This window comes from Trichoderma camerunense, assembly GCF_050948025.1.
Source record: "Trichoderma camerunense strain CBS 138272 chromosome Unknown V8C40scaffold_9, whole genome shotgun sequence".
NCBI lineage: Eukaryota > Fungi > Ascomycota > Sordariomycetes > Hypocreales > Hypocreaceae > Trichoderma > Trichoderma camerunense.
This window is the reverse complement of record NW_028145361.1, coordinates 739,212-764,257: the sequence shown is the minus strand read 5'-3', so window position 1 is coordinate 764,257 and position 25,046 is coordinate 739,212. Positions and strand designations below refer to the sequence as shown.

Below are 25,046 nucleotides of genomic sequence, written 5' to 3'. Positions count from 1 at the left end.
TGACTTCGATCCTCCAGCACTCGGGTGAGGTTAAAAATGCTGTGAAAGCATCTGACGAGAATCTCGTCGATCTGCGTGTTGGGCGATTACGCAGTCGTACCAGACGCCTTTCATCATCGGTAGATATACATAGGTAGTAATAGGTTCAGATTTCCAGCTGTCACTATAGGTTAAGAATGCAGTGAAGAGACGGCTTGGAGATGTGGGTTAGCCATTGCCTCGCATGCCTCGTGCCTTTCCATGATCTGGGGACATATATAGCGGGTTTTAACTCTCTATCTTTCTGAGTGAGGTTAGATATGCTGTGAATACATCGAGGCTGCGTATGGGGGCAAAAGTTAAAGATGCGGTAGAGATCTGAGATAAGTAGGGCTTCAACTTTCCAGCACTCGGGCAAAATAAAAAATGCTGTGAAGATATACTCTGCAGGGAGAACCAGAGTAGTGTATGCCAAGCAGCCGTTTATGATCATGATTGGGAGATGTAGATAATGGGCTTTAGTTCTCCTGCAGTCGGGTGAGGTTAATAATGCTGTGAAAGTGTACTCTGCAGCAGCTAATGTAAAAAATAGGTTTTAGCTTTCTGTATTCGGATATCTACGCCTTCGGATAAAAAATTGGGACTACCTGAAGGATCAGTTCGTTTATTTCGCTTCCCTAGGTACTTTAACTAATAACACATGTACCATTGTCTTCAAGGCAGTGATCCCACGTCTAGGCACATAATGGCTATCTTTATGTGATATTAAAGTCAACCCGCCGGGTAGTGCTCTATGTATCATGTATGATGGTAGCATTTGAATCAATTGCAATAGGTTATCCTTGCAGCCTGCAGCATGATGAATCCTACCTCTCAAGAATGAGCGTTTTGATTACTTTCAGTAAATGGATATATAACTAGATTCAATATAGGATGATATTCTATAACGTATAGTGCAAAGCTTGCCTAAATCTTATGATATCAGGTGGCGAATTAAGCTGCAATCAATCGGTCGGGGGAGGTTCAAAATGCTGTGAAATATTCCGTCCTTATAGAGTACCCCAGGGGGTGGGTAGATAATATACGAGTACTCATGTTGTGATTGGAGAGCTGTTGCCAGCTGGCCTTAAGGAGCCAACATACACATGTAATGAGGCTTCAGCTCTCTAGCACTCGAATGAGGCTGAGAATGCTGTGAAGTCGATCAGAGGCGAAAAGCGAATCCAAACACATGGGCCTACGCATACTTGCTTTCGATTGGGGAGATGAGATAAGTAGTGGGCTCCCGCTTTCCAGCACTTGGGTGAGGTTAAAGATGCTGTGAAAAAGGAAATCCGCCATACAGTGCCATCCACCGCAGCGAAAGACGCGGAACCACCCGTTGAGCCTCAATCAACTTATAACAACACATGTATCATCGCATTTGATACAGTGATCCTAAGCCTAGCCATAAAATATCAGCCTTTACTTAGACATGTATGTAACATGTTCAACAAGTGGATTCATGTATGATAAATGGCATTAGTATTCGAATCAAGTGCAATAAATCGTCATCTCAATCTGCAACATCATAAACCCAGCTCTCAAAAACCACTCTTCCCGTTCAACATCACATTGTCACATGCATTAGAAAATTAACAATCTGGCCCGAAAAGTTACTGCATTTTTGAGAATGCTAGAAAATTACAAGAATAAAGAGAGGAAAGTAAAGAAAATAAAAGATCTTCCGTCTCGAAGATCAATCCCTCCCCCGAAAATCTGAAATGATGAAAAAGTATTAAATCAGGCCACGCCCGGGATATCGTACAGCATGAGCATATCTGTGTTATATGCTCCTCCTTCCCTTCGTAGCACAGGGACCATTACACATAACATGATATGAAAATTTAGGAAAGAATTTGTGGTGACTGTGGCACACATTGCAAGTTTCATGAAATAGGAAAAAAGATAAAGACAACAACTCTTACTCCGCGGTGGGAGTAGCTGGTTGATCTGATGACGCTGTTGTCTTATCTGACTTACTGGTACTCTCCTTGTCCTTGTCCTTATCCTTGGTGCTCTGCTCCTTCGGTCTTGAGGCTAGCGAAGTCGTAGAGGAAGAAGGTTTCTTGGCTGATGAGGATGTAGTTGAGGACGAGGAGGTTGCTGATGGTTTTCTAGCTGTAGATGAGGACCGAGTGGAAGATGTAGTAGGTTTTCGTGTTAATGAAGGCGAAGCTGGCGCTGCGGCGGAAGAAGAAACCTTTCTCGTTGTTGAAGACGATCTGGCTGTTGATGTGGATCTTGTTGTTGACGTGGATCTCGCCGTTGACGAAGACCTTACTGCTACTGAAGACGATCTTGCTACTGGAGCTCTTGTTGTTGACGTGGACCTCGCCGCTGAAGGCGTTCTTGTTGTTGATGTTGATCTTGCGACTGACGGTGTTCTTGTCGTAGAGGTAGATCTCGCTGTGGAAGACGTTCTTGTTGTTGAAGTGGATCTTGCTGCTGAAGTTGAAGTTGCTCTCGTTGTGGAAGTTGATCTCGCCGTTGAAGACGTTCTTGTTGTTGATGAAGATCTAGCTGCTGAGGAGGAGGTTGCGGATGTAGAGGAGGATACCTTCCTCGTTGAAGAGGACTGCGTCCCGGAAGGCTTTCTGGTGGAAGAGGAGGAGGAGATAGAGGAGGCGGGCTTCTTGGCCGAGGATGGAGACGCGGCAGGTTTTCTCGCAGACGAAGAAAGAGTTGACGTTGACGTTTTGGATGCAGGCTTCGCCTTGTCCTTGTCTCCGGGCTTGGCGTCTTTAGAAGCAGAAGAAGAAAAAGAAGTTTTTTTTTTGCCCTTTTCGGCGCTGGACGACTTCTTGGCTTTCTCGTCTTTCTCGTCTGTCTTGGCCGTGGCGTCCGGGGCGGGCTCAGCGGCGGGCTGTGATGTGACGGCTTCTCCCTCTGCGGTTTGCTCAGCCTTTTCATTCTCCTCTCCCTTTTCCTCCTCAGCCTCCTTCTTCTCATCAACATCGTCGTCGTCGTCGTTATCGTTATCGTGGTCATTGGCACTTTCCTCCTCCTCCTCCTCTTTGACTTCTTCAAGTTCTTCATGTTCCTCGTGTTCAGATTTGTCATCTTGTTCATCAGGTTTGTCCTGTGCCTCCTTTGCGTCGGGCTTGACCTCTTCGTGCTCTTCTTCCACAGCCTTCTCCTTCAGCTTGTCATCTTGCTTAGCTTCAGCCTCTTCCTCCTCCTTGTCTTGGTTCTTCTCGGCCTCCTCCTTCTCGGCCTCTGGCTCTGCCTTCTTGGGCTCCTCCACCTTTGCTTCCTCGACCTTGACGGGCTCCTCTGCTTTCGGTTCTTTAGTCTTGGCTGGTTCCTCTGTCTTCTCCTTGGACACCTCGGCCTCTTCCGTCTTCTCCTTTGGCTCTTCCTTTGGCTCTTCCTTCGACTCAGCCTCTGGTTCCTCCTTCTTCTTTCCGTGCACCTTTTGTCGCAAAGCGTTCAGACGAAGCTCCTTAGCCTTCTTTGCAGCTTCATCGGCAATGGATTGCACGGACTGCACAGATTGCACAGAGCGCACCGTATCTATGCTGGCCCTTGGAGTTGGGCCACCGCCAACCTTGGGCTCAGGGACTGGGCCAGGGGGAGGCGGAGGAACGGCGGCATCGGTAGCAGCAGCAGGTACAGCTTCACCAGAGGCTACACCGGCGGCAGCTTTGGCGGCGGCAGCGGCAGACTTCTTGACAGTCTTCTTCTTCTTGACCGGCTCGGGATACTTGTGTTCGATATCGGGAATGGTGAATTCGTCGTAGTAGATCTTGATGTGCTGCTTGAGCTCGCCATACTCGTTCCACTCTTCGATTTCGACAATATCCTATCCTCTACGGTCAGCTGAAATGTCCCCGATATCACGTTGAGTGAGCTGTAAGCTGCATCCCAAAAAAAGGCCACCTTACCCCTAAAACAAGCCCCTCTTGCACCAGCGCAGGAAACTTCCTCGCCCGGCCATTCTCGTCCTTGCCGGCACGGCGGCCCCAAAGCATGCGAGCCTTGTCATCGGTAGAAATGTCGATAGCCTTGAAAGGAACACGGTTGGCTCGCAGAATTGTCTCGAGGCGCGATGTCGCGGTGACAATGTGTGAAGAGCCGGCCGTCAGCGACGTGTAGATGTACAGCGCGGGATCGGTCGAGTAGGACGCCATGGTGCTATGCTATGCTATGCTGAGTAAAAGACAAAAGACAGAAAACACACAGAAGCAGCTACACAGAAGGTTAAGCGATCGCTAATCTTGAATGCTCTGGATTCCGAATCACGATGTCGCGTCCAAGTGTCAGCGATGCATTGAGCTGTTTGCCTCTACCCGGGAGATGGTCCAAGCTGTGGGGGGCGGGGTTCCAGTAAGTAGTAGTACTCCATAGTGCCTGGATCGAGCGCTATAGCGGGCAAAAAGGGGTCGCTTCAGTGGGAAACTGTGATGGGCAACGCTAAGATGGGCCTTAATTTGCGTGCAAGGGACCTGTAAATTGCAGCTTCATTTTGGGCTTCGTATCGCCGGCTAAGTAAGCAGGGTGACAGCCGTGCTAGATGGATCGGGGCATGTTTTTCAGCTGCGATGAGCATCTACAGGCCCTGCTTTGGGGGTTAGCTGGTCTGCCGTGGCGAGAAGCAGGCATAATTAGCTGCTGATGGAAGCATTTGAGCTAAGAAGAAAAGAGCTTGATCAATTGAAGCTATCATGGCTATTACAAGCAGGGCGAATCCAATCCCCGTATACCGGCTGAGCCGAAGCTGAAAGATTGCCGATCCTTTCTGTGTTGAACAAAGAATCGGATGTAAGAAAGCAGAAAGCAGCATTCAGAACCAACACAGCACGGACACTCATCCAAGCATCTTCCATTTTGTTGGCTTTCAGCTTCGTATATCCTCCCGTAGAAGCAAAATAGAACGCCTTAGTCATATCACACACGATAATGGTAAAATAATTCGCGCCTCAGGCACCAAACGGCAGCTGAAAATAAACCAGTGACTAAGCCATTGTCGGACTTTCGGCCTTTTGTCCTCCAGCCGCGATAATATGGAGCACGCGAGAAATATCGCGCCGCCACTCACAAACCGGTTTGAACAAGGCCTCACTCCACCACGAAGGAAAAAAAATCCAAAAAAAAAAATCTCCCAATACTAGTGTGGCGTCTGAATGCACGCTGCCACATGGTGCCACATGGGAGACCCAAAGTTCTCTGCCTTGGCAGGATCTTGATGGACGATTCAAGCTGGCCCATCTCGTGAGTCAGCCCAACAGAACTGCTGCACCAACGAGCTAATCGGCCGACACAGTATTAACAAGGGGCATCGAGCGTCTCACAGCACGGTAGCGTCTCTCCTCGGCGAGCGGGGGAAGCAGTTTGCCAAATTGCCAGTGGGGAGAGAAGAGCCTGGAAACGCCCAATTTCGCCCTGGCCTCTTCTGTTTGTTTTGGCGCTGGCCGTTGTTTGGGCTGGAAACGCGCGCAATGGCCTGGACCTAGACTTGGAGCCGGGGATCGACCAAAGCTTAAGATAGGGGACCTGGAACGAAATGAGCTCGCCCTCCCTTAATACGCTGCGCTGGTGCTGACACCAGCGGCCTTGAAACGCGCACGACATGCCCGGCCACGGATACCGGCCTAGAGCCAATTTTAATTTCAACCGGAGCGAGCACAGGCAAAAGCACAGGCACAAGGTCCAAGGCCCAAGTGGAAGTGGGTGAGGGATTATGTGTGACCGGCGGCGTACATACATGCTGCATACACAGTGTCCAGCTCGAGCATGGATGGGAGAAAAGAAAAGCCTCGAGTGAGATGGCGAGAATCAGAAAAGTTTTTTTTCCTGCTGTCGTCAGCTTCTGCCAATCAATAGCTGCTGAGGTTGCATCCAGCAGCGCTGCCGAAGAAGCATATCGACCACAGCACATGGCCAATCCCGGCTCCCGGATGCAAGAATAGCTCAACGGAAAGGAGGGTCAATGGATCTAGGATGCGCTTCCGAGAGGCCATTTATGCAAGGTACCGCGAGATGGCCAGTGAGATGCTGGCTCAGGTCCACCATCGGGTCTTTGTTGCGTGGTAGTGTCCAATCATAACAGGTGCCTGGATGCGCCAGCCCGCCAGCTCACAGAGCCAGTCCACAAGCCGCTCAATGGTCTGCGCCATGCTAGCAATGCTAGGTTGACCGGTCGCGCCCAGGCTCCGTTGGGATCCATTGCCATCCTACGTGGCCGCTGCCTGGTGGAACTGTCAGAGATTTCCCACCGGCAGACAATCAAGACAAAAGGGAAACGGGCCCCCTCAGCTCTTGTTTTCCTTCTCTTTCTCATCACTCACCACACTCTTTCAATCACTCTCTGAGCTGTCTCGACGACATTGCTACTATACACACTCTCTTCTAAACTGCTATACTAGCCCGGTGCTTCTTGCCCACTGCTCTCTTTCAAGCAACAAACAAACCAGATCCGAATTCAAGTCCACGACTCAATTCTCAACAACAATCAAAATGCAGTTCTCCACTCTTCTCATTGCTGCCGGCGCTGCCGTTGTCGCTGCTGATAGCACCTCAACTCTGACTGCTACCACCACCAAGACCTACACCATCACTCAGTGCCCCGAGACCGTCACCAACTGCCCTTACCGCACTCCTACCGTCCCTGTGACCACCTCTGAGGCTGCTTCCACCACCGAGGCCACTTCCGCTGTTGAGATCACCACCTCTGCTGCCGAGACCTCCTCTGCCGCCCCTACTTCTCACTACTGGCCCGTCTCCAACTCCACCACTGCCACTGCTGCTGGCACCAACCCCGTCGGAACCGGTGCTCCCACCACCATTGTCACCATTCCCTCTGGCACTGGTGTTCAGCCTACCGGCCCTGCCGCCAGCGGCCCTGCTGGCACTGGAAGCGCCCCCCCTACCGTGCCCACCAGCGGTGCTACCAAGGAGATGGCTCAGTCTGGCGTCATTGCCGTTGCCCTGGCTGCCGTCTTTGCCCTCGTCTTCTAGACGCGCAACTTCCTTTTCACTTCTATCTCATGGGGCCGAAAGCTCTATGAACTTTTTCTTCAACATTCAATTCTTCCATTCTTTACTCTTACAAATTCTTCTACGGGGAAGGACGTTTGGTGTTTTTTCAACTGGTGGATTGCTATGTGAATAGATGACAAATGAGTTGGGTCGATACCCGGTGTTTTTTGATGGCTTCACTTCTACGCTCTGGATGAGCGGGCTGATGTTTGACGACGGCAATGTCGACGCATCAGATGGGCGTATGGATGCAGCACGGGCTCTTTTGGCGCCGTGACTGTGGCGAACGCTTTTTTGGATATGCCACGATTGGGCTCTCTTGGGATGAGACATGAACCAAAAAGCTTTTAGATACCTTTGCATTTCAATTGAAAAAGAGACTGGCTTGTCACGATTACTCTTTGTGTGTTTCCCTGTGCATTGATGTAGACGTGACAACGATTAACTTAGGCGTAATGTAAGTCATAACAATTGCTTTGACGCATCTTGGCCAATGTCTTTAAAAGAGATCCCAGAAACGTCGCCCTGCTTTAGCAATAGCTGCTGTTCAATTTGTTTTGAAGCGGTATTCGGGTCATCCCAACTCCTTGCATACTGTACAACAGCAACACGTCAGTTCAACGCAAACCATCACCAAACCGTAAGCACTTGTATGAGCGCAACCAAACACCAATTGAAGAGCATAAGAGCCAAAAAAAGTTTCCAACCAAACACCAATTAATCAGCATAAGAACAAAAAAAGCTTCAGCAGATTGAGTTTGTCCAAAATCATCAATCACGCCCGTTCCGTTTCCCGTCCCGCAGCTAATGCAAGGGGGAGAAAGGCAAAAATACATCACCAGTTCGGTATATATTTTTTGAGCTTAATGTTGTCTTACACCTTTCGCCAATTAGCGTTCACGTGTTTATATATACGATCGGTAATATCGAACTGTTGCTTTATAAGAAAAGAACTTTCCGTCAATCCGACCACAGTGTCGATCCCTATGTAAAATAAAGTAAAAAAAAGTAAATTTTATTATTAAACAATTAACATCCCCGGGCTTATCCGATCCGACGGATGTTTTCTCGTTACAAAACATGTAACCATCCATAGGTACGATGGAATTCCCCAGGTTCAGGTCGCCGACCAGAAAAAATTAACAGCCCCTCACAAATGCCCGCAGTTTAACTCGTTTGCTCGTATACCCACAACTCCATAATGGATATCTTTTGCCAGGCACCTGTATTTTAACAGAAAAAAAAAAGAAAGAGGGGCAAATTTGACAGCTCCGGCCTAAGAGGAGGAAAAAAAAAGGGAGGCAGGGATTAAGATCCATAACCGTTTTCTCCTCTAGTCTGAATATGGGTTACAAAAAGGCACAAGGGGAAGAGGAGAGGGGGGATTTTTTGATCGGCTGGATACGGGCCGATGGAGGAACGAACCTCTCCACCTCGGATGGAAAGTCGAGTTACGGAGAGAACAGGAGGAGTAAATTGCTGGGTTGTTAATTGCGTAAAAATGTCAAGTGGGAAAAGGGGGGGTTGATGGGGACAAAACGTTTGGAGAAAGAGGAGATCTTGTTGCTGGGGAACTTTGGGCAGCGTGGGCATGGCGTCATTATCACGGCTTGGACATGGGGTTTCTGGCACCCAATTGCGTTCTTTGTCTGGCTGGACTAGATCAGGAGGTCTTGTTTCGAAACCGGGAGCTTGAATGCAGGCATGGTAAGGGGAATATGGGGTCAAAGAGACTAGGCTTCGAGTTAGCAGTAGACGACTGACTCTAGAGTAATAAATGCGTATTTCTATGTTACACTAGTAAAGACAAGACCCTCAACTCCAGCTTGCTGTGAATGTGGATTAAAAAGAGGACAAAGCATTGTAAAGAAAAAAGAAACGATTGTGTTCCGGTCGGTGCGTCCTGTATCCCCTTTGTATGTGTATGGTAACAATGGGATTGGGAATGCAAGAATGACAGAGTGACAGACAGAATGCCGCCCTCCAACCCCATCCACTTCTCGTGGCCTCGTGATTAAAAACTGCAGATAGAAAAGGCAGGAAAAAAAAAAACAATGAAAAAAAATTAGGGGGCCTGCCATGGTCCCGCATCTGTTATATCCCTTATCGTATACCCCTCCAGAATGTGCCTTTTGCAAGGCGCACGCAAGTCTAGAAGCTGCGTTAAAGCTCTCTGCATGCCCAAGAGCTCCATGTATGCCAGTTAAGAAAAAACAAAGAAAAAGCCGATGGAAAGAAAAATCCCGAAAGAAGAGACTGCAAACGCTAGGGAAAAGAGGACGGACGAGCGGGAGGGACACAAACACGACAACGTAGAAATCAAGGACCCCCGGCTTCCAGAAGTTCAAGCCTAATATGGGTACTCCGACAAAATCACTCTCGTTTGTTGCGCATTCCTCTGAGTCCGGTGTCCACATTCGTGTTTTAGGAATCCCTTGGCATAGGGGGCTCAACATGGACAAAACATGAACAAAGCCGGGTTCGCATGCCTCGGCAGCGATTTTAATCTTCAAAGGTGACAAGTTTGCTTTCTTTCACACCACTCCTGCCAGGGGGTCCCCTCAGCCGCACCCTTTACCAGAAGACTTTTCGGGTTTGTACTGTAGTAGAAACGTACCGCCCCATGGGTGAGCTTTTTCGCTCGGGGGAGAGAAGTCTTCTAGTAAGAGTACCGGCCCTGGCAAGACACCAATCAAGAACACGGCTGGCCATTTGCAGCGGCGTAGGCGCATGCACTGCAGAGTGAGCAGTTGGAATCAGCTAGAAATGGACAGTCGTGTGTCATGGCGTGAGCGCATTTCTTATTGGAGAAGGATATAATGCCGGGGGTGAGGGTCTCAAAGTATATGTGAACGTCCCCTTCTATTGGTCCGCGTGATGACAATGGACATGACATTGGTGACTTGGCTTGATGTATGGCTCTGTCAGAGAGGCTTCTCATATTGACAGAAAATTGACAGAAAGGATATCAATGTGATATAAAAGGGCTCGCTGGGGCTTTAGCTGCTTCGCTAATTCAGCCTCTTTAGTTCAGAAAGCGGTAGTCTGCGTCCGCAAAAGAGACTTATCGAACAATAGCTGAAGAATTGTTTCAAAAGTTCCTTGGATTGTGTTTGGTTGTGGTTGTGGGGGGCAGAGATATAATAAAGTCAAATGAAGAAACCACCCAATGGTAACGTGTGATGAAAGATGTACTGGTGATAGTGACGACAAAACTTGGGACGTGAGTGGCCTTATTAAAGTTTGGAAGAGGAGTAAAAGAACAATCAGTGGCCTCTGATAAAGACAAATGGGAATTCAGAGACAAGGGTTTCTTGCAGATGTAAAGCTGGCAGGCCACATGAACACCTGCTGCGGCGCGCTTACTAGTATGTACGATGAACAACAAGGCTGTCAATGGGATGCTAGTCGTAGTTCTTACACATGTAAACTGGGTCGAGCTCTGCTGCTCCACCTCCCAAGATACAAAGTAGGGCTGAGGAGACGGACCAGGAGGAAGTGAAGTGATGGGAGTGTGACTGGGGCTGGGAGTGTGAGCAGGTGAGAGGCGTGTGCAGCCAGGGGAAAAAAACCGAATCATGGCAGTTGATGTACAATCCATGCTCGCTTCGGCATGACGGGCGACGCCGCAAACGACTGGTGGGCAACCGGCCCTGGTATATGTATCTTGGTGTGTGCGTCTTGACGCCTGTGTGTGCGCGCTAGGTTTGAACGAGTGAATGAGTGAGCAAGTGAGAATCAACGAGCGCCAGTAGCACAGAGAGGACGAGAGAGGTAGAAAAGTAGGCATGTGTGCGTGAGAGCTTTGAGCACACCCCCCTCCATGAATCCGGCTGGCTTTTTCATCGGTCTCCACGCCTCCGTGACGTACCGGCCGGCCTTGAGGAGGTTCCGTTGTGTGGGAAAATAGGAACCACGATGCCTGAAGGATGCGAGGTTCCGAGTCTTTGGTTGATATAGTACTCCGTACACTGGGGTAGGAGGATTCCTCCGAATCGGGGACAGGTTCGCTGCAGAGCTCTTGATGAGGGTGTCCAGCTCATACACGTTCTGCCGAATATGTATATCGAGTCGTGCCAAGCATCTGCGTATTGAACGTATGTACCTTTGCTGCCTCTCGTGATATGACAAAAAGGGATCTGGCCACCCCTCCACCCCTCTTCTGGTAGGTCCATTTTCTGTCTGCCGCTCAAGAGAGAGACGGCATCCCCTCGTTTTTTTTGGTGAGTACAGTAGCGTCCTGTCCCGTCCGAGGCAGGCTCTTTATGACCGCCTGCAATTACACACATCCACTGCCCAACACCAAGGGAGCTGGCGGTGAGGCGCTGCAGTCGACAGTCGCAAGAAGCTGGTTGCAGAATTGATCACGTTCATGAGAGAAGCCTGTCACAAATGCCTAAATCCTTAGATTTCATAGCCACATCCCCATTCCGAGCCAGCCAGTGACGACGCCTCACCCAGGCCCGGCCAAACCTGACGGGGGTCGGGATTACCACAGATAGGTCCAGAAGGGATAGGTCTATCCCAGATGGCCTGCTAATGGATGGCGGCAGCACGCCGCGGCACTGGCTGTCGCTCGCCTGGTGGTAGCTAAATGGCACTTGGGTACGCTGGTCTGGCCAATGGATAGGTGGGGATACCGCGTGGGCAATCAATGCTCCTGGAGAGCCCGGTACGGGTTGTCTCCAATTCAAAAAAGAGTCTCCATCCATCCATCCCTCCATCCTCATCCTCCTCATCCATGCGACGGGGCGACCTTACCGAATGCCGGTCGAGGACAATGGGGGGAGAGGCGCCACAGGAAGCCATTAGCGAGACGGATACAAGAGGATTTTACCGAGAGGAGAAGGGCTCGGTGAAGTTTAGCAGAGCAAGGCGCGGAATGAGCTCCGTCGAGATGCTCGCCAATAGTGCTCGCCAAAAGTTGCTCGTCACGACTCGGTGAATGGGGATAGATTTGACCAGTCGCCACTCTTTGTGAGTGTACTTCGTACGCATCGCATCACGGGGAGAACCGATAAGGGGCAAATCTGAACTGAGCACATGTATGGCCATTGCGTAATGTGTATTGTAACTGGCTGGGCATACGAAGCGTCTTCTTCCTGACGGTACGATGTAGTGACTACCTATGCCCAATTGAGCCAATTGAGGTTGCGGTTCATGTGTCAGGTAGAGCACTTGAGCCAAGGTGAAATGATGCGAGACGGCCCGGGCTTAGCTTAAACGTACTCGTACAGTACTCGTACGGCACGGACTTGATTCCTGGGATAGGGCAATGGCACGACGGCTCCTTGTCTCCCGGAGCCAGACGAGCCAAACGAGCCAGGCTTGCTCTCAGCTGTGCTTATCCCAGCAACCCAGACTGGCGATTGTCGATGGTCGCGTTCGGTTCCGAGGCGGCGTTGTCTGAGCCGTGGCCATGTGCGGGTTTCGGGCGGCACTCGTCTGAGACCGTCTCAGACCCCTCCGCAAAAAGTGACCCCCATTCCCATCCCAGCGGCACCGTAGCACTGCATGTCTGACCTGACACCCACGCCGCGGTTCTTCTGCTTCTGCTCCTTCTAGAAGCTACAAGTCGAGAGCCTCTGCAAAGGATTGGATGGGCGCTGGCGGTGAGGTGGCGAAGGTGGGAGGAGGGAAGATGGAGAAGAACCAGGAGAAGTCAGAAGTCAGAAGTCAGATAGAGGCCTGAATCAGTCAGTCGCTGCTTCGGCTGTTGGGGCAACTGACTGATGACGACACAGCGCGCTTCATCGTGCCTTCCAGCGGCCGCTGAGGCCAAAATCACTTGACTCGACACTCACGGCAGGAGCAGCATTGGCAGCATCTCAGCCTATCAGATCAGATACAAGGCCCTGACCAACCTGTAGGTGATACAGTAGTGCTCCGTGGTGGTACTACAAAGGTACTAGGTAATACCGCAAATAAACTCATACCCGGACAATGGAATCCATATATTTCATCCAGAAATGGCAAATTGATCTGTATATTACAATGTAATGCCTCTCTTGTCAATGGCTGCTAGTCCTGGAATAGGTAGGCAGATAATACTTTGCATTTACGAATGGACAATAAAAGGTTGCCCTACTAGCTAAGCGAAATACAGACAGTTACTGCTTACCTGGGCAAGAAGAAAAGAACATCCATGAAATCAGCAGTTGCAGCCGTGTATTTGTTTGTCTGTTTGCTTCCTGCCTCGCCAAGCCTTGAGCCGCAAGGCTTCAATGTTGGGTGACGACTGACTCCAGCTCCTCCCAACAACTAACTGGTGGATTCGTCGATTCCTTCTTCTCCGCCTCAAAAAAAGAACTCGGAGAATTTCGACCCTCGCCATGACATGCCATTCTTCATCCCGACTCTCACGCGGCCTTGCAATCGGTGCGACCCCGGCTTATCAGACTTGGGCTTCGCCTGATCCTCTGTGCTTACACGCTTTCATTGGGCATTAAGCTATCGCCACCATCTGGTCAAGGAAAAAAGGCTTGTCTGACCAAACCACGACGGGTTGGCGCTAGAACATGCGGGTGGCTGGGCCAGACTGTCGGGAACAGACCAGCATGGCAGCTCGACGCCTTCGACAAACTTGCAAGCATGCCATGGCCATTCAGCTCTTGTGCCTGTCCTAGTGCAAAGCAGCCTCTAGCACCGTCGTGCGCGCGCTGAGCAATCCCTGCGCCCCGTCTGATCATTCCCAGACTTGGCAATGACCGGAGGCGCTTCCCTGCTGTAACTTACTGGCATGGCCGCTGTCTCAATGCCAGTGCAGACAGATTGAGGCATGTAAGGCGAGACGCCGCAAAACAACGACTAATCACTACAGATTGCATTCTGGTTCCACTGCAGACGCCTTCTCAGAACTTATACAGGCTATATTTGCAACAAGGAGGGAAACCAAGAAAGAGACAGGCCTCATGTCATGCTACCCATGCTCCCATTGACCTAAATCCCTAGCCGCCATGGATTCCCCAGCAGGTTTCTAGAGCTCACTCCTGGATTACTCTTACACGAACTCCGAGCTCGTGTTATGTGATAGACGGCAACTCTACGGCATCGGCACGTTCCGCTGGGTAGCTGGGCAGTGACTCATGCCGCTTTGACGAACCAGGCCAGGATTGATGCACCATCAAGTTCGATACACAAAGCACTGCGGTCCCGTGGGCATACACGTGCGAATCTTCAACATAGTCGCGTGTACAAGGTAATGATGTATTCTGACCAATGTTAAAGGGATCAGTAACTGTGTTCGTCCAATCTATGCTTTGCGAATTCAGTCACGGCAGAGATATAGCCTTCCTCCTAGACTCTACTAGAGAGATGTGATTCGCTAAAACAAGCTGCATTCTTCTTAGGAACGCTAGAGCAAAAGGCGACACACATCTGACAAGCATCATCCATATTTGGTCCATCTCGACATGATTGGACCAAACTGCTGGGGGCCGACCATGTCACGCTCTCATGCGGGCTTTTTCTTCTTTTTCATGCCTCGCATTATTGCTTCCGATGTTGGCGTTGGCGTGGCATTACCAAGGTGTCGCCGAGCCTTTCAACAAGACTGCTTAAAAAACACAAACCGGATCAGGGGTTAATATGCTCACTTAGCGAGGATGTACTTGACTTGTATGCCCACATGCCGCCGCCCCAAGTCCAGATCTCCGGCTTCCGAACTGCCGCCCTCGGTATGGATAGCGGGAGGTGCGTCACTCCCACTCCTTGTTCGTCTGGTTCTCGTTCTTACGCATATTCCGTAATAGCCGCCCGTTCAGGGCGATGAGCACGAGGGGTGTTGTTATGCACAGCCTGGGGGCCTGGTAATCGAAATTCCTGCAGGTGCCTAAATCGCATGCAGTGTTTGCCATGGCGGTATAAACCATGATCACCTTGCCCAACCTACTGGCTACGTGGCGTAATATGCGCGCACGAGGTGACAGCCGGTGTCTTTTACATGCCGCTGAATCCGCTCCTACGAGATGCCATGGGCCTTGTCCATGCGTTTCTTGGCATATCGTCATAGTTTCTGCTTGAGCTCTCGTGAGGCTGAATGTTTCGTTTGTGATAGGTCTTGTTTGCGTTGAAGAACAAGTCCCCCTGGGCGAAGACCCCAAGCTCTAGCTGCCTTACTGCTGCTGACCATCATCAACCGCCAACCCAGTTGCCTCAGAACTGAAAGGAAGGCGTTTCTAAGAATAGCCATGTGTTTGAACGCAAATAGCGGCAATCATCATCAAACCAGTTTCATGCGAATCAATGCAACCACCCATCTCTTCAATGCTGAGTCCGAATAGCTTACTGTGAATAGTGTATCTCGCGGGCTCAAGACAACATCGGCGCACCATGACCTCATCCTGCGGAGTGGCATCACGTCTCATAAGCCTCGCGTTTATTTTCGGGATCGTGCCATCCTGTCACTCCCGGCTTGACGGGTACCTTTGCCTCAAATCCCAGCAGCTTGGTATACTAGTCGAGTGCCCAGAGGCTAAACGGAACCAAAACGGCTCCGACATGTTTACAGATAACAAGGTGCCGTGCGGTCAACTCGCTAGGCGACATTGCCAACTGTGTATATGATCAATAACATATCAACTTTATTGAGATTCGGTGTCATAGTTCACCCCTCCTCCTGGCAGATGATCTGAGACTCGCCCCAGTACCGTGGCAGATGATCCGCCTTGGCCTGCTTAGCATTCATAAACTGTTGGCACAAATATGTGAGGTAAAATGCTTCTTTCAAGCATCTCATGTCCTGGCGTCGTCAGTAGGGCTGAGATGGGTACTGAAGTGGCTTATGTGAACTCTTACAACATGTCTGTGCTGCTATTCGCTCACTTGCTACTCTTGCGATCGTCCACTCCCCTCTTTCCTCTCAGCGCAATTCACAGTAGAGAGATTCATCTCAAGTCCTGATGACTGCCGTCTGGCTATAACGGGAAAGGCCTGGCTCTTGCGCCCGGCACCAGGCAAGTCTCTGTCGTCAAGCCGTGTCTCCGCAGGTGTGGCGCCATACTTACATCCCTTGCTCTACTTGTACGTCCTTTCTTCAGCAGGCCCCCTGGCCAGGAAACCCACGACGTTGGACCCGAGCCCAGCATCTCATCCTCTTCAGCCACATGGTGCCGATGTGGTTTTGTAGCATGTTACAACGACTACGGACAAGGGTATCTGTTGGACACCTTCATATTAGTGGCGCTCCGGCCCAAAACGCTTCCATTCCGCGGTTTACACATACACACCCACCACCCCGGAAATACTTGACATGTCATAACTTATTCTTGTGCCAGCCGACTCATTCGTAACGTCCAACGATGCGTTTGCGACTATCGGACTTGCTTCACCTTGCTGTCATCAGCCTCAATCATACATAGCCTTGACTCCGCCATCGCTACTGCTGTTGCCACACCTATGCGCATGCACAGGCAGAAGCTAAGGCTGCGTCAAATGTCATACGTGCAGCATCTACGCCTTGATACGCTTATACTCGTACCTCGAAATTGGGCTAAATGTTCCTGATCTATGAGATCTAACTCTGGCGCCACGGCCGCTCAACTCTCTAGAACGCTCTAACCCCTGACCAGTTATCCAATTGCCCAGCTAGATGCTAACGGGACGCGAGCTAAACAACTGCTCTTGCAGAGACTATCACAGTCCGCTTAGACGCTAAAAAGGAACCACTACGTAAATAGGCGAAGGTAAGACGAGGACCGAATCAACCGCAAAACGAATGTACTTCTGGATGGGCTTGTACACGGCCCGCGGGACCTTGGCCCATCCAATGAAATTCCACTAGTAAGAACAGAGAAGACATTCGAGTCAATATGTCTTTCCTGAGGTGCCGGACATGAATAGTGTTCCGTATGGATGAGGCATCGGCAAAACGCTTAGCCAGACACGTTTTGGAATATGTGTAGTAATCGATGCGAAGACGATGTCGATGCACGGGGACGTCTGATGATCAAAACGATATGGGATGTCAATGAGGAGAGCCGCTGGTTACATCACTCGCTAGTCCATCGACAATCTGACATGCATTTCATGCAGCCCAGATACGCCACCAGCACCCTTACGCGCAATCAAAGTACGTTTCACAATCGATGACTCCACGTTCCGCGGTCCACTCCATGATCCATACTTGACGACTTGTCTTGATTATTACACGCCCCCTTCTCCAAGCTGGACTAAGCTGGATCATGGGTGTCTTTCCTCTCATTGAACAATGAGCGTCTAAACTCCCTGTCTGCCGTAACGCCAGCGGTTGAGATGAGGAGAAGGCGCCAGAGAGAGATAGGGAGGGAGGGAGAGACAGGGTTGGGCGATCCAAGTACTTGGAAAATAAATTTGTCTAAGAATATCCTGAGTTGGCCGATAATGCCTGTCTACTCCGCGCGGTTAAAAGAGATACAAATGCTAACCTGGTATAGGCATTTGCAGAACAGTTGCGAGACTCTCAGTCCTCTATGTACAACTAAGTCAAGCCCATATAACCACTATTTAGCCCGATATACCTACTCAGTCTATACGGAGACAACAACGAGATTATGGATTTGGCTTCTCTATCTGGCAAATCCTATTTGCCTTTACAAGATATGACATTCCTCGCGCATTCTCCCACTTTCCGCCGCCATGATTTCGATCTCCTTGGCAGACTCACACAAGCGGCGATTATTGGACGAATAGTGACCGAAGTTGATACCTGGCAAGCAATATTAATAAGCTGCACCCAGTTGACTGGCTCGGCGTTTCCCAAAATAAGAGGCCTGACCTGGTCTCTCCCCCTCCCCCCGGCATCCCGTCTTTTCCCACGGGGAGGGGGGCCGACTTCGTAATCGCATGGGAAAATCTCCCGCGCGTTCCCGGGCTGATGCTTATTTACTGATGTATGCTCTTTGGGGACCCCCTCTCGGTAACAAGGGGGGGTGATGGGAAAATACCCCGGTTGTTTAAAAAGGCGATTAAAAAGAGAGGGAGAGAGGCAGAGTCAGGCAAGGTCTGAGCAACCCTTGGAACTGACTCCGCACGTTTATCTGGATCTGATCAAACGTGCTCAGGTGAAGGGTTCCGGTGACGTACTCTTGTATTTTGGCTCAATTTCTCGATGGGCGCCGCGTTGCTCTTGGTTTCACGTTGCATGATGACACATGTTTATTAAGAACGAGAAGAAACAGGAAATAACGCTTGGGAATAATAGCGAGTAGTTTCAAGTAGCAGTCGGGCGCCCGTTTAAGCTCATGACTATCCACTTGTTCGCCGTGGCTTCTCTGCTTACATGATGATTGCTGACGGGTTTCCAAGCGTTCAGCTGTGTCTCTCGCTACCAGAAAGAACAGGGTTGGCTACGGGGTTTAGGGGAGTAATCAATAAATTGCTTGAAACTAAGACGGGAGCCAATAGCGAAGCAAGAGAGCAAGACAAATACCAAGTTTTGAATCCTTGTCTTGTTCTCAGCCTCACTTGGGGGCATATCATAGCAAATAGGCGTTCTCTTGTTGCCAAGTTTAGGTCCTTGCTTGCATCTTCTTGCTGGCGGAAAGAGTTCCGCGGCGGCGAGGAGATGTGAAATGATTACAAAGGATAGATAATTTAGCCTGCTTTTGATCTCGAATCGATCACTGCTTTGTCGAGGCTCATGTGACTCTGCTGCTACTACGAAATCTTACTTGAAGCGGAGTCATCTTTCAGCTCTCATGCGAAACGCCGTTCGGTTCGGTTCGAGCTCGAGCCTCTGGGAATGAATGATTGGGCGCGCGAATACTGCCTTTTCTGGTCTGCGGCGACCCTCTCGTTGGCTTTTCACGCAAGGCTTGGGGGAAGTCGCACGAGATGCGCCTAATATGACGCTACCTTGCTGGCGCGGTCCGAGCCATCCCTCAGGGGCCGAAGCTACTCCCCCTCCCTTCTCCTTGGTTCCGAGAGAGTCGACATCTCTGGAATGCAACGGGGTGCATGAAAGAGCGGAGTATGATCGCCCACTTGTCAGCTTTCCTGGGAGCCTCACCCATCCGGAATCCGAGGTCCCTCCCCTCGTGTAAGTGGATCCCGAATCCCAAAGCCGATAACCATAACGCTAGATACCATGTCGAAGAGTCCTGGGGAATGGGGGCGTGGTGTTATGCCTTCGTGATGCAGCAGAATCCATGTCAAGTAGAAATCGAAGGATTCGTATTTGCTGTCAATACGGTGAACTCGGTTTTGGTTAGTTGGTAGATAACGGCTGAATACATACATACGCATGTATGTAGGTTTATCACCGAAGATAAAGATGCTCGTAGGTCACGTTGGGCCGTGCCTTTTCATCACAAGACCCGTCCAACTGGTCAACCTTGCAGTTTCCTGAAGGAAGGTGCATAGATGCAAAGCAGGTATTCTCCAGTGCTACCCTGCCGGGTATGTCGACTGGGGTTCGGCATCCGTGTTGAGATGTCAGCCGGGCCAGGCTGGCGGTGACCCGCTGCCTGTTCCGACAGAGATTCCCTCCAGTAGCCGGACGGAACAGCCCTCTGCATTGCATTCAGGCGTATTTGATATCGTGTTCTCCTCATCTTGGGATAAGCTGCCTCAATAATTCCATGCCGGGGGGACCACAGCCTTTCAAAGAGCAGGCTTACTCGCATTTGATGCGAGGAGAAAAGACAAGGTTGGCAAAGCCCCGTGACCAATTTCTTCGACGAAGGAGCTTGTGCCGCGTCTGTGGTGTGAGGCCTGACGCCATAACCGTGCGTTTTGCCCCCCATCTACAACCAGCGTATCGGTATTAGATATGGTAGCTGGGAGTCGACGACTTCATGCCGTGATGCACTAGTACCATGAGAATTTAACCGTAGCAGCCGGATTAGCCCGTTAAAAACGTCACGAGTGAGGTATTGACAATATCAGAAGCCTGGAGAGGTATGTCAGTGTGGGATCTGGGGTAGTGCCAAGTGTTGAAACGGCGGGTTACCTTTGGACTTACAGGAAGCTCATATCTATGACGATGATAGTTTAATCAGGAGGTATGAAAAGGTAGGAAACAAGGTACCTTCGAGGGAAGTGTGCTGACAGTACTATACTGAGAGAAGAGATCACCAGAGGCTTCGTCCGTCTCTGCTTTGCTTGGTGATGGAGGAGCTGGCACCTGATCGATGATGCGAATGAGTGATCTCGATTTGGGCTTATCGGCGATGCAGTGGCCTGATAAGGACGGATGAGCTACTGGAACGGGGCATGTCCCTCCAGTTCTGGGGCCTCGGGATAAAGAAGAGAGCTTGCAGGGTGAAGAATCCGCAGCTTGGCGGCATGAAGTATCACGTTGGACAACCTCGGTTCGGATTCGTGGGAGAGATAGAGATAGAGATAGATACTGATTGATAATGAGGGGAAACAAGGAAGGGAGAGAAAGCCGGCAAGAGACCTTATGCTGGTTCTGACTCAGTGTTTTGCCCTCTGCGGTGCGGGCAGAATCGAATTGAATCGCGTTGCCCTACTTGGCTGGACATGAATCTTAGCACCTACTTTGGTAGGGATGAATGCAGTGAGGGGTTCGTCGTCGGTCTGGAGCTCTGCAAGTTTTCCACCTTAGCACTGGACAGTATCGGTACTTGATGCCGAGCTATCAGTACACGCTGCGCAAGCTTCAGCGTTAGAGTCCTTCAGCCAAATACAGCCAAGTACCGGTACCTGCTATTCCTCGGCTACGGGCAGTGCGTACTGCGTAATAGCCCCTCCGTCACTCGCCTACCGATAGAGCTATCTGCCCCTCACCGCCCCTCTCACGGCCAGCACCTCAAACAACGGATTCTCGTCTCCAAAAAAGCTCGACTTTTGTTCGATGCAAAGCCGCAGATCCAATTGAAGCTGTGCAAAAGCTGCAGAGCGACTCGCCGGCCCACAGATTGCTCCACCGCCCGGGGCCACAGAGAATCTGGCCAGAATTCGCTCCTCTGCTGCTTCTTTATTGCAACTCTGTCACCATCCCCTCCCTCCATCTCTTGACTGACCTCAACTGCCAATTGACATTGGCAACGTCGTCAAGATGTCTAAGCCCACGAGCGTGACGGGCAGCGAGAGCGAGTTCGAGTTCATCGAGACTCCCAAGGCTACTGCCCCTACCTTTGAGAAGGAAGAGGACTGTGGCGTCCGCACCACGAAGGTATGTCTTCTTTTTTTGTTTATGTTTACACCTACTTGGTTGGGTAGCTACATGCGCCTCCAATGAGCACTGAGCAATGGGCGAGCAACGTGGGACATACTATACGCTGCATGTTCAGCTGCATCTCAGCAACTTTCCCCCAATTGGAGCTTAAAAGAGTAGTGAGCTGATGGATTTGTTTGCATCTAGTACCCTGCCATCAAGAATGCACCCCTCCCCGCAGATGGGCCGGGTTCCGACTCTTTCAACAACAAGATCTTGCTCTCCATCCTCGGAGGAGTTCCTTTCTGGTTGATGTGGAAGGTTGGCGGTGGCCTCAAGACCTTCATCTTCTTCGCTCTCATCATTGATCTGCCCATCTTGGCAGGATGGTGGCTCACCATCTCCGCCATCTCCCCTCGTAAGACGGACAAGGCCAAGTTCCCTGGCCGTCCCGTTGAGTACTACCTGGACTTCAAGAAGGAGGCCGACCGTCTCAAGTACCGTGGCACCAACAAGATCCCCATGGAGACCTTCCACGAGATGTACTTTGACGGTGACGTCGACTTCAAGGGCGACTGCCTCGAGGTTATGGAGTACCGCCACGACTGGGCCAGCTTCCGTTTCACCGTCAGCCTCATCAAGTACTTTTTGCTGGGCATGATTCCCGAGCTCATTATGCACACTCGCTCCCAAGGTAAGATCTCCTATGCATTCCATCACCATCTCTCCTCGGTGCGAACACATGCGCTAACATTGTCCCTCCCTCATATTTAGATGAGGAACAGGTTCGAGACCACTATGACCGCGGTGATGACTTTTACGGCTGGTTCCTCGGCCCTCGCATGATCTACACCTCTGGTATCATCTCTGACATCAACTCCGAGGAGACTCTGGAGCAGCTCCAGGACAACAAGTTGACTGTTGTCTGCGAGAAGATTGAGCTCAAGAAGGACGAGAGACTGCTGGATATTGGCTGCGGCTGGGGCACCCTCGCCCGTTTCGCCAGCGAGAACTACGGCGCCAAGGTTACCGGTATCACTCTTGGTCGCAACCAGACTGCCTGGGGCAACAGCGCTATGCGCAAGGTTGGCATCCCCGAGGAGCAGAGCAAGATTCTGTGCATGGACTACCGTGACATTCCTGTTCCCGAGGGCCGCTACAACAAGATCACCTGTCTTGAGATGGCTGAGCACGTCGGTGTCCGTCACTTCTCGACTTTCCTCACCCAGGTTTACAACATGCTTGATGACGATGGTGTCTTCTTCCTCCAGATCGCTGGTCTCCGAAAGGCGTGGCAGTATGAGGATCTCATCTGGGGTCTCTTCATGAACAAATATGTCTTCCCTGGTGCTGATGCTTCCACTCCTCTTGGCTGGGTCATTGACAAGCTGGAGGGTGCTGGTTTCGAGGTCAAGGGTGTTGACACTATTGGCGTTCACTACTCCTCTACTCTTTGGAAATGGTACCGCAACTGGATGGGCAACCGTGACAAGGTTGAGGCCAAGTACGGCAAGCGATGGTTCCGCGTAAGTTTCTCTACCCTCACCTATTGATATATGCTTGGTACCAATGGCATTACCTGTGTTAACGTTGTTGATTGTAGATCTGGGAGTACTTCTTGGCTTACTCCACTATTGCTGCCCGACAGGGTACCGCTACCTGCTTCCAGATTGTGCTGGTGAAGAACATCAACTCCACCCACCGTGTCGAGGGTATCCCCAGCCAGTTCGCCCTTTCTGGAGCTTATGACAACTCCGAGGCCGACATCAAGTCCTGGGCCACCAAGAACAACGTCACTTCCTCCACCGCCTACATCTCGTAGACGAGAGTCGTGTGGCTTGTCTCCATATAGACTGAAACTTCAACCGCTTGCTATCTATTTTGGACAGATGCATTGAATTTTCGTCTCAGGGCAATGTCAAAGGTGTCTTTAGGCCCTATTTCACTTAATTTCAGTATGGTGAAATGAGCTGAGGCGTATAAATGTGTGGATTAGTTGAGGTGGCACGGGCAGTTGTTTTAATGACAGTCACGACATCACCTTTTATTTTCTGATTGGTATGAGGCAAACGGATATGATACTAGGTACGGCTAGGTTAATCAAGGGTATTAAAAATTGTAAGCTCCCATCTCGCGATGGGGTGCGCGCGTGCTGCAGGATTAGTTAGGCATAGATCGATTCTATAAACAAAGATTGTGTCCATATTGTTGGACCAATCAGTCAATTACTTGGACGGTGACCATTCACGGCTTCTTTACTATGGCGGGTGTTGAACTAAGCATCTCTAACCGCTCTCTGGAGGGATGATTGCTTCGGCATGTTTACTCTATATTCCCTTTACTAGTAAGAATGAATCTGACAATCAAAAACGTCAATCTCGTGTAAAGAGAAATTTGGAAGGCATTTCTTGCGGTCCCGATGAGTGCCGCTCGTAGCCGGTGATGTACAGTTTATGGTTCGCATTGGACCGAGGTGCTCCATATCGATAAGCTGACAGACAACTGGGAAACACGGTACTTTATCGCGACTTTGACGGATGTCAATCCTTAACCATTTCTCACTTATACGCAGTATATATATACATAAATTATCTTTTTTCTTTTTCCAATTGGTATACACATAGCCATATCTTATATACAATGCCACCAAGAAGATTAGCAACAAAGCTCTTCGGCCGCCGAGAATGGCACTGCGTCGCATCAATCCAGGCTACGGCCAGAGCACAATTTTCATCACATTCGGCCAGTTATAACCCTGTCAACACCGAAGAAATGAAGAGCAGACCAGCAAAAGTCATCCGCGACTACCTCGTTCCCATGCCGTCCCACCTACTCACCACAACGCTATCGGATCTCTTGCACACACCGCTAGCCTCAGGATCGTCAATGGTGATGGAAGGGAGAAGTTTACCGCAGGGCCATCACTTGGTGTATTTCCCGTTACAAACACCAGCTTCGAGGCTCGCTAGTGATGGAGCGGATCAGGATCATGCGCCTGATGAGCAGTTTACGAAGAGACTGTGGGCTGGAGGGGAGGTTCGTTTTGGGGGGAGGAAGTTGGTGCTTGATGGGAGGCCGTGGGTTTGTAAGGAGGAGATTGGAGATGTGAGGGTCAAGGGGGAGGGATGGGATGAGAAGGTGTTTGTTGATGTTTGGAGGAAGTATGGTTTGGGGCATGATGGGGATGTTGGGGAGTGGGATATTGAGGAGAGGAGGACGTTGGTGTTTATGCGCCAGACGGAGCATAAGGATCAGGCGTCGAGTGGACGGCTTGTCAAGTGTGAGTGGTTATGATATGATATGATGACTGATGAAATAGCTGACACGACGTGATAGATGCCCACACGCCCGCTTACTCGGCTACTCTCACCCCCACGCCAACGCACCTCTTCCATTTCTCAGCTCTCACATACAATGCCCACTCCATCCACATCGATCCTCTTTACGCAAAATCCCAGGACGGACACCGCGCGCTACTCGTTCACGGGCCGCTGTCACTGGCGCTCATGCTACGCGTCTTGAATGACCATGTTATGTCCAAGGAGGGCGGCGGCGCGGGAGTGGTCAAGTCTATTGCGTATAGAAACTATGCGCCGTTGTATGTGGGCGAAGAGATGAAGGTTTGTGTGAGACGGACGAAGAGTGATGCGGCAAAAGGGGAAGAGGAATGGGATGTGTGGGTTGAAGGGCCTGAGGGGGGGTTGGCTGTTAAGGGTAGCGTAGTTGTGGATGCGAAGAAAGCGAATCTGCCGTAGACGGGCATCTGAATGAGCATGACGACTATCTATGTATATATCAGGACTGTCTTGACTATATTCTTTTCCTCTATTTCAGATCATTGTGTATACCAATACTATTTTTAGCACACACGGACACACATAACTTGTTCAGTTCGATCTATTAGCTGTCACTGAGCGTAGACGTTTAACTTCTATTCCTTCAGCTCTTG

The 25,046-nt window shown here is 50.4% G+C and overlaps 9 protein-coding genes across 9 annotated transcripts; 4 read left to right on the top strand and 5 right to left on the bottom strand.

The window, feature by feature from the left end:
- Positions 1-2,135: 2,135 nt before the first annotated feature.
- V8C40DRAFT_265979 (uncharacterized protein) lies at positions 2,136-4,151 on the bottom strand (the record flags this gene model as incomplete). The annotated part of the gene is made up of 3 exons (XM_083219701.1): positions 2,136-2,519; positions 2,579-3,823; positions 3,906-4,151. 3 exons carry the CDS (start codon positions 4,149-4,151, stop codon positions 2,136-2,138), a joined length of 1,875 nt encoding a protein of 624 aa, XP_083073103.1.
- Positions 4,152-4,630: 479 nt separating this feature from the next.
- V8C40DRAFT_225062 (uncharacterized protein) lies at positions 4,631-5,097 on the bottom strand. Its single transcript, XM_083212252.1, has one exon. It carries the CDS (start codon positions 4,905-4,907, stop codon positions 4,671-4,673), a length of 237 nt encoding a protein of 78 aa, XP_083073102.1. The 5' UTR covers positions 4,908-5,097; the 3' UTR covers positions 4,631-4,670.
- V8C40DRAFT_245478 (uncharacterized protein) lies at positions 4,634-5,928 on the bottom strand. The gene is made up of 2 exons (XM_083215906.1): positions 5,726-5,928; positions 4,634-5,514 (listed from the first exon to the last, which is right to left on the bottom strand). Exons 1-2 carry the CDS (start codon positions 5,897-5,899, stop codon positions 5,287-5,289), a joined length of 402 nt encoding a protein of 133 aa, XP_083073101.1. The 5' UTR covers positions 5,900-5,928; the 3' UTR covers positions 4,634-5,286.
- Positions 5,929-6,269: 341 nt separating this feature from the next.
- Positions 6,270-7,491, top strand: V8C40DRAFT_245473 (uncharacterized protein). Its single transcript, XM_083215905.1, has one exon. It carries the CDS (start codon positions 6,478-6,480, stop codon positions 6,976-6,978), a length of 501 nt encoding a protein of 166 aa, XP_083073100.1. The 5' UTR covers positions 6,270-6,477; the 3' UTR covers positions 6,979-7,491.
- Positions 7,492-8,763: 1,272 nt separating this feature from the next.
- On the bottom strand, positions 8,764-9,639 carry V8C40DRAFT_245470 (uncharacterized protein). Its single transcript, XM_083215904.1, has one exon. The coding sequence runs from the start codon at positions 9,453-9,455 to the stop codon at positions 8,787-8,789; it is 669 nt and encodes a 222-aa protein (XP_083073099.1). The 5' UTR covers positions 9,456-9,639; the 3' UTR covers positions 8,764-8,786.
- Positions 9,640-9,862: 223 nt separating this feature from the next.
- On the bottom strand, positions 9,863-11,371 carry V8C40DRAFT_245469 (uncharacterized protein). The gene has a single exon (XM_083215903.1). It carries the CDS (start codon positions 10,787-10,789, stop codon positions 10,091-10,093), a length of 699 nt encoding a protein of 232 aa, XP_083073098.1. The 5' UTR covers positions 10,790-11,371; the 3' UTR covers positions 9,863-10,090.
- A 6,095-nt stretch (positions 11,372-17,466) lies between these two features.
- Positions 17,467-18,085, top strand: V8C40DRAFT_245460 (uncharacterized protein). Its single transcript, XM_083215902.1, has 2 exons — positions 17,467-17,683; positions 17,753-18,085. Exons 1-2 carry the CDS (start codon positions 17,529-17,531, stop codon positions 17,814-17,816), a joined length of 219 nt encoding a protein of 72 aa, XP_083073097.1. The 5' UTR covers positions 17,467-17,528; the 3' UTR covers positions 17,817-18,085.
- A 2,673-nt stretch (positions 18,086-20,758) lies between these two features.
- On the top strand, positions 20,759-23,415 carry V8C40DRAFT_245455 (S-adenosyl-L-methionine-dependent methyltransferase). Its single transcript, XM_083215901.1, has 4 exons — positions 20,759-21,115; positions 21,305-21,791; positions 21,872-22,623; positions 22,701-23,415. Exons 1-4 carry the CDS (start codon positions 20,999-21,001, stop codon positions 22,917-22,919), a joined length of 1,575 nt encoding a protein of 524 aa, XP_083073096.1. The 5' UTR covers positions 20,759-20,998; the 3' UTR covers positions 22,920-23,415.
- Positions 23,416-23,638: 223 nt separating this feature from the next.
- V8C40DRAFT_245453 (uncharacterized protein) lies at positions 23,639-24,974 on the top strand. Its single transcript, XM_083215900.1, has 2 exons — positions 23,639-24,377; positions 24,434-24,974. Exons 1-2 carry the CDS (start codon positions 23,738-23,740, stop codon positions 24,850-24,852), a joined length of 1,059 nt encoding a protein of 352 aa, XP_083073095.1. The 5' UTR covers positions 23,639-23,737; the 3' UTR covers positions 24,853-24,974.
- Positions 24,975-25,046: the final 72 nt, after the last annotated feature.

Excerpts from the sequence above, each read along its gene's own strand:
- V8C40DRAFT_245453 (XM_083215900.1), top strand. The coding sequence starts at position 23,738 with ATGCCACCAAGAAGATTAGCAACAAAGCTCTTCGGCCGCCGAGAATGG. Across the intron at positions 24,378-24,433 it reads GAGTGGACGGCTTGTCAAGT|ATGCCCACACGCCCGCTTAC; the intron begins GTGAGTGGTTAT and ends ACGACGTGATAG.
- V8C40DRAFT_245469 (XM_083215903.1), bottom strand. The coding sequence starts at position 10,789 with ATGCCTACTTTTCTACCTCTCTCGTCCTCTCTGTGCTACTGGCGCTCG.
- V8C40DRAFT_245460 (XM_083215902.1), top strand. The coding sequence starts at position 17,529 with ATGGATTTGGCTTCTCTATCTGGCAAATCCTATTTGCCTTTACAAGAT. Across the intron at positions 17,684-17,752 it reads ATAGTGACCGAAGTTGATAC|CTGGTCTCTCCCCCTCCCCC; the intron begins CTGGCAAGCAAT and ends AAGAGGCCTGAC.
- V8C40DRAFT_245470 (XM_083215904.1), bottom strand. The coding sequence starts at position 9,455 with ATGTTGAGCCCCCTATGCCAAGGGATTCCTAAAACACGAATGTGGACA.
- V8C40DRAFT_245455 (XM_083215901.1), top strand. The coding sequence starts at position 20,999 with ATGTCTAAGCCCACGAGCGTGACGGGCAGCGAGAGCGAGTTCGAGTTC. Across the intron at positions 21,792-21,871 it reads TATGCACACTCGCTCCCAAG|ATGAGGAACAGGTTCGAGAC; the intron begins GTAAGATCTCCT and ends CCTCATATTTAG. Across the intron at positions 22,624-22,700 it reads ACGGCAAGCGATGGTTCCGC|ATCTGGGAGTACTTCTTGGC; the intron begins GTAAGTTTCTCT and ends TGTTGATTGTAG.
- V8C40DRAFT_225062 (XM_083212252.1), bottom strand. The coding sequence starts at position 4,907 with ATGACTAAGGCGTTCTATTTTGCTTCTACGGGAGGATATACGAAGCTG.
- V8C40DRAFT_245473 (XM_083215905.1), top strand. The coding sequence starts at position 6,478 with ATGCAGTTCTCCACTCTTCTCATTGCTGCCGGCGCTGCCGTTGTCGCT.
- V8C40DRAFT_245478 (XM_083215906.1), bottom strand. The coding sequence starts at position 5,899 with ATGTGCTGTGGTCGATATGCTTCTTCGGCAGCGCTGCTGGATGCAACC. Across the intron at positions 5,515-5,725 it reads GGACACTGTGTATGCAGCAT|GTCCCCTATCTTAAGCTTTG; the intron begins GTATGTACGCCG and ends ATTTCGTTCCAG.